Below are 11,653 nucleotides of genomic sequence, written 5' to 3' on the forward strand. Positions count from 1 at the left end.
TTTTTCAGAATATCAAAGTTTTTCGCAAGAACAAGATTTGCGACTGTGTGAATCCGTTAATGAATTTGTGGAGGCCCAGTAACAGGAGAACCAAGTTGGACCAACCAACGAACCAAGACTGAAGGCCCTTGCATACAGAATATCCAGAAAGCTGGTCTGCAGTCATTGTTGCAAACTACAAGGATTCACCTTTCACCTCACCCATGGGATGTAGTAATAATACCACACATTGAGCCATTTCTCAGAATTCCTATGAAAACTGAGGAAGTAATCTAAACCATCCAGAAACTTTATACAGAAACTCAAACATACGTGTATCCAAAGTTAACGGATTTCAGAAGTGTCTACTTTCATCAATGCCAAAGTACTTGTCTAACTCAGTACTTTATCATAGCACCAAAAAATCTAAATGAAGAAGTGCAGTTGCAGTTTATACATCACGTTCTCGGCTGAGCCATTGAGCTCCACTTTTGACATGCAAAGATCGCAATGGAGACGATGGTGTGAGGCAGTTTTGTCATGTAAAGATGGTCCCAGAGCAAATATGCCCACAAAGTTTCCACATGATTGATATTAAACTGTATAGACATCTTGACATGTCTCATATAAGACCACCCATAAGTGTAACATATCATAGTCTGAATGTGTGTCCCATCGTTCATCAGTACCAACAGCATGGTTCACAATATAAAAGATGCCACATCTTTCAAACTAGACTGTAATTCCCATAGTTACCAAAAACTTCTTGAAACCTCAGAAGTCGCTTCAGAAGCATCTTTCATGCTTCAAAGACTTTATGAGAAACTAGCTTTGAAAATTGAAAAACTAGCTTTGAAAATGGAAAGCTTGCTTCTCCCATGTATAAAGTGAAGTTCCTTCATATTGTAAATGTCTCCATCATGTTAAAAGAACCGTATTTTTGTTTTTAAAATATTTATTTTTTATAGTAAAATCAACATATATAATGGGTATTTTTTATAAAAAAAATTAGATTTCACTTTAAGCAAAGTACACGAGTTAAATTTTTACCACTTTCTACTTGTTTCTATTGCTGTTTCTTACTCGCTTCCCCTTGCGCTTACTAAATGTTTCACACTTCAAGCATACATACATTTCCTATAACACTTCTCGCTTCATGCTTCACATTGTTGCTTCTCAAACTTTCTTACTCTGGTAACTATGGCAATTCCCTAAGAACCTCAATCAACGCAAATTCCCATTACCAAATTAGAGGCCTTAAAATTTACAAACACACTGTTGATATTAAAAACTGTGAAGTAATTAATATTCTCTGTGGTTGATACTCATGTAACTCCAAATAATCTTCAAATGAAATAAAATCCTTTTCCAAATAGATACACTAACATCTACAGGAACCACAGTTTAATTAGATCCGTGAGATGTAACCTATAGCATCACCATAGCCATTACTTGCCTCAACTATTCAGTCATATAGATAGTACAGATAGTGCTGAAAAGGACTTCAGTAGGAAAGAAAATGCTAAAATACAATTCAGTTCTCATCTCTCTTTAGATAATGAGAAAAAGAAGAAAAATGAAAATTGTGACAAAATAAAAAAGGTAAAAAGGCATAAATGTAGACGGACACTCAATGGTATTAGAACAGGCTGAAGTAGGCAATCTTAAACAGAGGAAACATAGCAATTTACATACCAATAAGCTTAAAACCAAGGTATAACCAAAGGCGCATTGCAAAAGCACAAGGTGACACTAGTATTCTGCAGAAGAAAATAGTAATATACCTGTGCTTCTGCAGATGCTATTTGTGGCTATTTTTTTTCTTCAACAGGCCTCCAAACTTATGTAATAATGCCTTCTTCTTCTTATGCTGCTGCTTTTGCATCATGTTTACACCATTATCAGTGCTTTCTGCCACCAATCCATTTGTCTGGTTCAAACCATCAGAATCCATCTTCGAATCAAAATCTTCATCCAGAGCTTCCTGCCCATTAGTCTTGGGCGATGAGTCCTTGTCACTAATCTTGCAGTTTTCCCATGTGGAAACCTCTACATCCACAGAATCAACTTCATCTTTGCCATTCTCATTGTTGTTCCCATTGCCATTGTCATTGCCTTTCTCAGACTCTGGTTTCACTTCTGCCAGATCAACATCAATGGAAACAATATTCCCATGTTGCTTCTCTAGGTTACCAGGGGAAACAAACAATAAAGACTTCTCATTAATCTCTTCATCAGGTGTCTCATCAGCAAACTCAGCCTTCTTTGGAACTTCTAGATCCTCCTCTCTGCTCATTTCTTGGCCATATTCCTTGGCTTTTGGTGAAGTTTTCTCTGCTAACAGTTTCGACAACTCTTCAATTTTCTCCAGAGCAGCAGCTTCTCTTGCATGAAGGTCTTTATTTTCTTGGGTGATCCTTGCTAACTCATTCATTTTGTCATCTAGAATCTCCTTCAATCGAAGGCTCTCATGTGTAGCATGATCTGCAACTTGTTTTGCAGAGGCCGTTTCAGACTTTAATTGGTTAAGAGAATTTTGCAGCTGTGCAGCTTCCTCCCTTGCCATTCGAGCTTCAGCCTCTGAAACTTTAAGAGAACTTGCCAGCTGATCCAATTCTTCTTTAAGAAATGTGATTTCATCTTCCGAACTTTTGATACAACTCATGAAATTAAGTTCTTTTTCACTCCAATCTTCTTTTGAGCTCTGCAATTCAAGGTCGTTTCCCTCAGCGACATCTTTATAGTGATTGATCTCCTTCTTTGCTTCATCAACCATGACCTGATACTTCTCCTCCGTCACTTTTACAACCAGATTCAGATCTTCTATCTCAGTCTGCGCATCTGCCAGTTGGCCTTGAATATTAGCAAGATTTTCCTTTCCTTTGTTGGCCTCCATGGAAACTTCACGTAAAGCCAAAGCCAAATCATCCATTGCACTCTTGCTCTTCTCTTCTTCTTCTCTAGCTACTTGCAGCTCATCACTGAGCTTGATCTTTTCCTCCATTAGACTTTGAATCTTCAAAGCCATCATCTTTTCATTCTCATCAGTCTGTGTCTTTTCCTTTTCCATCCTCTCAATCTCCTTTTTCAGAGATTCAATAGTCTTAGCCATGGAATCTGCTTCAACTTTCACCATCTCAATTTCTCGATCTGATTTCTCCAGATCACCTTGTTGTTTCCCAAGTGACATCTCCAAAGATTCAATGCTTCCTTTAAGTGAAACTATATCAACTTCAGCCTCTTGAAGGAACTTGTTGCTTTCCTCTAACTGTTTCAGCAATGAAATTACTGATTCATTTGCAGTCTTCTCAGCAGACTTTGCCTTCTTGAGTTCATCTTCCAACAATTCTACCTTCTTCTTCCACTCTACTGCCAAATCAACAGCATTAGACTCTGAACTTTTTGCATCTTTAAGCTCAAGTCTCAACTTTTCAATCATTCCTTCAGTTTGCACAAGTTTGACTTCAGCTATCCTTGCTCTCTCCAATTCTTGTTTCAATGATTCAGCTTCAGAGCCAAATTTTTCCACTAACTCAGAAGCTTCCTTCGCTTTGGATTCCCACATTGCATCAATCAAAGACTTTTCTTCACTGGCAGCCAACTGAGAAGCACGAGTTGCATCGAACGCTTCCCTCATTTGAACCAACTCCGCATTCAAATCCTCCACTTTCCTAGCATTCTCTTCTGCAATCTTCATCGCATCTTTGGCGTGCACCAAGGCCGAATTCTTCGCTTCAGTGACCATGGACAGCTCCTGCTTGATCCTGTCCATCTCCTGATTCACAGAGAGCAATGCCGATACATCATCAGAGTGCTGTTTCTTGACAAGTGCAATCTCTGATTGCCACTTCTGCTCAATCTTCTGAGCTGCATCGATGCTCGCCTGCTCCAACTCATCTGCCCGGAACTTTTCGATCTCAGAATTCTCCTCGGCTCGCCTCTGAAGAACAAGTGCTTCACTCAATTTCTCATTCGCTTCCTGGGCTGATCTCTTTGCCTCTTTCAGATCTTCAATTGCTTGTGTTTTCTCTGCCTCGGCTTTCTCCAAGAGCTCCTTCGTCTTCTTCAAATCTTCCTGAACAAGCCCCAACTGGCTCTGCAACTCCAATCCCTTCACAACTCGCTTCTACACAAAAAAACCCAAGTGGAAAATCTATAATAGCGTCCTATTTTCACAAAAAAAAGTCAAAATGTGAGGTGAGTTTTGATCCATGGAGGGGTTTAGGCTGTCTATTGCTCACCTCAGGCGTAGAGATTTTGGGTGATCGGCGTTCCAATTGTTTTGATTCGACTGTTCTCGGCCGAGACTCGACCGATCTCGGCGACCTATCGACCGAGAGCCTCCCGGGTTGAAGAGGAGAAGGAGATGAATCATGGTCAGACTTGCTTGATGCCTTGCTCAATTTGCTAGCCCTAGGTGTAACAGGAGAGGTTTTGTGTGGTGCCTCATACAACCCAGTTCTGCGTTTAGCGCCCATCTTAGTAAAGATTTCCATAGCCAACAACAGAAACAACACAGACAACAAAATCTAGGAAAACCAACAAAGGCCATCCAGACAAATAACAAAAAAACATGCATTCTAGAATCATAAAAAGAATGCAGACAACAGAAAAAGAGAGAAAATGCAAGTAAAACCTATCAACAAAAACCGAAGAAGGAACCAAAAGGGTCATGAGATATGCATTCCGCAGAGAGAAAAAAAGCAAAAAAAAAGCGCTACCGAGATCAGATCTAAATGAAAGAGACTAGGAAAACAACAGGAAATGTATGAAAATGACTTACTTGGTTCTTGAGGAAATCATTGTTGCAGAGCTTTGAGCAACAGAATGGAGGAGTACAGTGAAAATGGGTGTTTTTTTTGGTCTTTTCCTTTCCTATCTTCTTGTTCTTCTAAGTTTCTAGTCAGTGGTAAGACACCCACATTGTAGAAAACAAGAACAGGCAACCAACTTCTTCATTGTCAGGGGGGCTCAATGGCAAAATGGCTTCAGTTGATCTGAAATCTAGTCCTTCCAGTGTAAGTAGTCATCAAAGTACAGACAATATTCTAATCATGTCCTTCTTGGTTTTTGGAAATTACCAGTCAATAACATTCTTCTGGGAATGACCAAAATGCCCATGAGCCACACGCATTAATAGGCCTTAACTCTTTCACTTACCAAAAACAAAAAAAAATGAAAAAGGTTTTAGCAATAATACCCACCTTTGTTAGTCTCATTATTATTTCTTTTGAAAGAAGAAAATTAGCTTATCTCATATATATATATATATATATATATATATATATATATATAAAAAAAAGAACTGAACCTATTAAGTTCAGACCCGTTAGGCCCCTATAGTTTGAAGTGTTTATGATAGATCTGAACCGTTAGATCTATTCAGCATGCCCGATTTAGTATGAATGGACTCTTGAATCATGTTTTTTTGATGAAAAATATATTTTTATGAGCAGCAAAAATTAATGCCTTCATAGCTATTGATTTTGAATAAAAACAAAACTGTTTACAGGTCAGATTCCGTAATCCTGTTGTCACTAAAAAAAACTATAAATCACATCTACAGTGTTAGATATAAGAAAAAATATAAAAACTATGTTTTTTAAGGAGCCCAATGGGGGCAGAACGAGTGCATTTCTCTCTCTCTCTCTCTCTCTCTCTCTCTCTCTCTCTCTCTCTCTATATATATATATATATATATATATATATATATATATATATATATATAAAATGTTGCGGAAGTTTTGGTTACGAACTCATGTTGTTGAACCACTTGCAAATTTTAAAACGAACAAAGCTCAACATAGTGAATAACCCAAAAAGTAATTTGGTGAACTTAGTTTTCTGTTATTTTTATGAAATTCGATGTTAGTTAAACAAGATGCTATGGAAAAATATTACTGAAAGCTGTTGACTCGTACACTATCACTGATAAGGGTTTCAACCGTTCGGGTTTAGTTTGGACCCAGGTTGAACTAGACTTGCATTAGACTTTTGGGTATGCTATCGGGTCTGGACCTGAGTCTAATAAGGTCCACTATAAGAAAAACCATACCCCAATCCGATAAGAACTGCATGAACCAAACCCTGACCATACCCAGTAAAACAATACTTTGTATCATTTTTACATTGAAAAATTACAGGTCTTAATCGGAACTTGGGTCAGGTTCGGGTCTGGTATAAAGTTTTACAAACTATACCCGGATCCATGTATTAATCGGACCTTCGGGTCCGGACTCGAGTCTTAATGGAGTCTTCTTATTTATCACCATACCCGGACCTTATAGGGTTTGGTTCGGGTTGGGTCCTGGTAAACCAGGCCCATTGACACCCCTAACCACTAAAACAAGTTTGAAGTGTGAGCTATTTGTCATCTATAGTTCGGAGTCGTCAGACCCGAGTCGTCGGACCCGGAAGCATGTATTGAGAGGGAAGAAAGAATTTTTGGATTGATAAATGACCATCTTTCATGGAGATCACCTTTAGGCCTGGTAAACCAACAGAACTGCTTGTTCACCTCGGTTTGTCTCGCACTAAGCACATTTATACTTGTCAATTGAGCTAGCTCGGCAAGCTGGGCTACAAACAGCTCAGGTAGTATAAGCGAGCTGAGCATAACCAATGAATGTTCAGCTCTGCTTGGTATGACAAGGATGTGCTGAACATATGTAGATTTCAGGTTAAATTTATTAAAAAAAATACATGTTAATCCAATTGGTTGAATAATATGCCTATGCCAACAGGTTGGAGATTCCATTCACACTGTAATTAAACCTATGAAAAAAAGTTTTTTTTTTTTTATTTACACGTCAACTCAAACTTGCTTCATTGGGCTCGGGCTTGTCAAGTTCAAGCTCGGCTTGCCGGAGCCAAACATGCTGAGCCTGAATAGTGTCTGTCTGCAAACGAGCCAAGCCCAAACAACCCATGTTCCATTAGTTTGGCTGGTTTACCAGCACTAATTGCCTCAAAAATGAAGACAGCTGCTTCATGTAGGATGTCACTAAGAGAAACTGTGAAAGAAAATGTCCAAAGCAAGCCATGCAAATTGCATTTATCACTTTTAAAATATATAGATATAATTATATATATTATATAAAATATAATATAAATATTATGTATACTATATATAAAAATTGATTATATATGTATTAATAAAATTATACATTAAACATATTATAAAAATACAATATAATATAAATTATATATAATATATTGGTAAAATATTATAAAATATAAATAATATATACATATTTTATATATTTTATATAAAATATAAAGTTAACATGACCTGAGCCGAGTCACCGAGTCACTCAAGGACGAGCCGAGTGACGAGTTACCGGGTTTTAAAACCATGCTTTTAGAAGGAAATAGGATGAATCTAGTCAATATGTGGTAAAATTGAATTTGAACTTAAATATTCCTTCATTTTCATATAAACTATTTCTATCATTTGCGTTCCTTGTTTTAACCAGTTATGAAATTGTTTTTTGCATTAATTAGCCAAAGGAGCTTAATTATCTAAGCATCTCAATTCTTTTTCTGCAATAATTATAGACTCAGCAGCAGGTTTGCTTGCATCTCAAGGGTTTTATGCACATTGGCCAAGCCAGAGTAAGATGCCACCTAACTTACCAAATTATCAGATCCACCTAAACAAATGGGACAAGCCTAACCCTGCCAAGAATATGTAACACTGAAACCCAACACGCGAATCAATCTATTCGAGTTTGGTAGTCCTACCTGGGCCATCAAGCTAAGGATCTAGGTTGGACCCAAGGATCCAAATCTTGTTCACCAAATGAGACCTGCCTCAATACACTTGTATGTCAGGCTCAGAATGACCAGAGGGCAGAAACTTGTTGGTCTTTTACACCACAACCAGGACTGAGAAACACTGAGTCACTCATGGCTTGGCTCGTAAAGAGCTTGTTCGAACTTGTAAAATAAACTCAGCAAGCCACACATGAGTGATAAGTGTTTGGAAGTAGTCATAAATATATTTTAGATGGGAAATTGAAACCTACAAAATACAAAACCTACTAAATGAAATATTATAGTGGATTTTCATTTTTTTTTTTTTGAAATTCTGACCCCCTAGATGTGTTCATCACGCTTGATTTACTAAAAATCGATACTTGGATCATGCATTTTGGATGAAGAAATGGTATTTAAAAGCTCAAAAAATTGTGAAAATTATAAGCTATTGAGTTTTGAAACCTTATAAAAACCTCTGGCATGGGAATCAAATGTTCCAAGAAGTGATTCCTATAAAAAAAAACAAGCATATAGATCACATAAGTACTGTCAAACTTTCAAAAAAATACCAAAAATTCATGAAAATCCATTAGTGTGTTTCATTTAGTAGGTTTTCATTTCACTATTTTAGATTTATATCATATAATAAGTATTTAATAGGTTTAGAGATAAATCTTATTTATTCCAACTAAGAAACGATGTATTGTTTTTTTTTTTTTTGTACTCGTGTTATTTGCACATTGTTGACACATGACAACTGCTAGCTTCTCAAATAATTAAGGTTGTGTTTGAGTACCTCAGATTTCCGAGAGATCTGATCTGAGTACACATGAACCAAGGCACGGTGCTCCGCCTTAATTTGGCCTCTCTCAAGTGAGGTATCTCAGATCTGAGGAAGTGATGCAAATGGGTCAGATCAAGGGTAGAGGTTTTGCAATTTTTTACTGAATCCAAACAGTTTGCAACCCTAGGATCTAGATCCCTGCCTTTGATTGAGGCCAAAACCTCTCAACCGAAAATATGTAGTTGGACCCAAGTAGGGGTGTCAATGGGTCAGGTTTGGTTTGGACTTGGGTGGAACCAGACTTAGACCTGATTTTCGGGTATGGTATCGGGTCTGAGCTCAGATCTAAGGGTCCACTATAAGAGAAACTATACCCAGACCCGATAAGAACTATATGAACCAGACCCGGTAAAATAATATTTTTTTATCATTTTATATTAGAAAATTGCAGGTCTTCATCGGAACTTGGGTCGGGCCCAAGTCTGGTATAAAATTTTACAACTATACCTGAATCCATGTATTAATCGAACCTTCGAATCCGAACCCGGCTCTTCTTATTTATCACTATACCCAGACCTTATAAGGTTTGATCCGGGTCGGGTCCTGGTAAACCCGACCCGTTGAGACCCCTAGACGCAAGGAGGGGGATGTTGGACTGGAAATCCTTCAATATTGGGATTCTTGAGAATCTCAAATCCGAGTGCATCAAACGCACCCTTAATTGATTGCCACCATAAATCCATGTCATTTTTAGAGGGGCATCTTGGTAATATCATCCTAATGCAGGTTAGGGAGCAAAGCTCAAGATATTTGAATGGTAGCCACCGACTGTATTATTGTGTTGTCTAGGTCAGATCTGAATACATGGGTATTTTCGTAATTTAATAATGAGAAGAATGTGAATTTCGGAGATAAAAGGATAAAAATTATAAAAAGGAAACACGAGAAATATCGGTGAGTCGAGAAAAAAACAAAAGGCTGGGAAACCCTACTTTTCTTTGGGATGGATTTTGGTAGAATTAGGGTTAAAAACTTTAAAATAAGAGTGAAAAAGTGAGGAGTATCAAACAGCCACAGACAAAAGCATTTGAGATAATGACGCATCTGTCCCCTTTATCTTCACATGTGATGTGAGGCTTAGAGATTATAACAATTTGATTTTTTTTTTTTGCTGATAAAAAATGTGGCATTAACCAAAAATCTAGAAATTTGAGAAATTTTTCAATTATTGAGTCGACGAATTTCAGGATTTGAATGGCACATGTTTCAAACATGGTAAATTGTTTTTTTTATGATAGAGATGGCCAACTTGCAAATTAGGCATGACTTCTACGGTGAAAGCATGTGACTTCTTGTGAATGGTAAAATAAATAAATAAAATCTTGTGGTTTTTTGACAAAATCTTGACAATAAAAAATAAATTAAATAAAATTTTATGTAAAAATAAAATTTAAAATAAAAAAACATGTATTTTTTTTATGATAAATAGCTGATAAAAACATAATTATCATGTTTAAAAACGTGATATTTATTTTTCTCATGAAAAATTATGAGAAATTGAATATTATTCTGAAAAACTACCGTTTTTAACTTTCAGGTAAATTTTTGCGAGATTTTTTTGATAAATCTTGCAAGATTTGTCACTATGCTTGTGAGGGCTTCACATTCTTGGTTTGATCATGCTTAGTCATCTGACGTGGGTGACCATAGTTCGAAACCCCACGAGAGCATATGCATCCCTAAGGTCGAAGCTGGGGGCATACTTCTTGGTGAGAAGGGGAATCACAATAGTTTTACCAACAGGAGATCAGACAATGCACGGTCGGTAATAGAACCAAAAGAAAAAAAACGCATCATTTTTTTGCAAAACTGTCCATTCACTATCATAGAAGTTCAGGTGGCTCATAAAATAAATCATGTCATGGTGCAACACACAAAATACTGATCTATTTGAGTCATAGAAGATTGGATCGAGGAATTTGGGCCGTTGGTTGTTGGGAGAGATGACACCCGTAATTCATCTTTATATTCATGTAAATGTAAGAGAGTGTCCAAATGAATGGGGGAATTTGCTGTTATTCAAGGAAAAAAAAGTTGCTTATTCAACCATAGATTTTTAACGCAATTTACATATAGCCACCTAATGTATGAGGGAATATACTTTTAGCTACTGCTTGTGTTACTTTTTACCCCCTGAAATTATTCACTTGCCCTTTAGAAGGTGCGTTTGCTTGTCACGGCATCCCTTTACTGGATTCTTCTGCTGCGGAAACAGAATCGGATCCCTCTCATGGGAACGCTTTCTGCAGAAAAGGAGCGTCCAGCGTGCATTTTGGCATTCCTATCGATGCACATTGGTGGTCCCATGTTTGTTTCCGCAATTTGGCTCTGCGAAAACGCATGCTCGTTTTCGCAAAAAAGGATAGTTTAGCAAACGCCCTCTAAATGTTGCCGCAACAATGAAAAACTATAAAAAGTGGCACTAAATAATCTAAAGAAGGAAAAAAGTTAAAAAGTGTAATTTTAAAGAACTCATTGTAGTTGCGTTTAAATCGCGGTATTTATGTTTTTTCATAAATCTCTTGAGAAATTACCGTTTTATCGCGAGATTTTCATAAATCTTCTCGCGATATTTGTCACTATGCTGGTGTCATTTAAATAAACATGTAGCAAGATTTTGGTAGTCAAGTTGCAATGAGTCCGAATCGGGGGCAATCACATGGCACAAAATTTGTGCATTAAACACCTGACCCTCTCCCCAAGATGGAGGGTGATCACGTGCTTAATACACAAATATTTGTGCAATCATATTGCACCTGATTTTTTTTTGCAACTGGCAGTTAGTGCACGTTACCTTGTGTTGGGACGTTGCAAGTTCAAAACCCAATGATACGATTGATTAAAAAGGGGTGGGTCTTACTAACCCAAGCATGCATTTAAAAAAAGAAATTGGTACTGGCAGCATTTGCATTCAAATCATAAACCTCTCGGCTAAGTTAGTGCAACTTTATCAATCCACCTTTCACGTTCACCATGCTTTTATGACACTCATTGAATAGTCAGCATTCTTTAATTTGGATAATTAACAAGGAGAAACCATCATCATTATGGGTCGGACATTTCGGGTATGGG

General features: G+C 37.3%; 1 protein-coding gene across 1 annotated transcript; it reads right to left on the reverse strand.

Moving 5' to 3' along the window:
- Nucleotides 1–1,460: 1,460 nt before the first annotated feature.
- On the reverse strand, nucleotides 1,461–4,973 carry LOC149822098 (WEB family protein At5g16730, chloroplastic-like). Its single transcript, XM_089980838.1, has 3 exons — nucleotides 4,763–4,973; nucleotides 4,221–4,440; nucleotides 1,461–4,105 (listed from the first exon to the last, which is right to left on the reverse strand). Exons 1-3 carry the CDS (start codon nucleotides 4,780–4,782, stop codon nucleotides 1,781–1,783), a joined length of 2,565 nt encoding a protein of 854 aa, XP_089836964.1. The 5' UTR covers nucleotides 4,783–4,973; the 3' UTR covers nucleotides 1,461–1,780.
- Between the last annotated feature and the right edge of the window lie 6,680 nt (nucleotides 4,974–11,653).

The sequence above is a fragment of the Nuphar pumila genome, chromosome 11 (assembly GCF_984573655.1).
Source record: "Nuphar pumila chromosome 11, dmNupPumi1.hap1.1, whole genome shotgun sequence".
Lineage (NCBI taxonomy): Eukaryota > Viridiplantae > Streptophyta > Magnoliopsida > Nymphaeales > Nymphaeaceae > Nuphar > Nuphar pumila.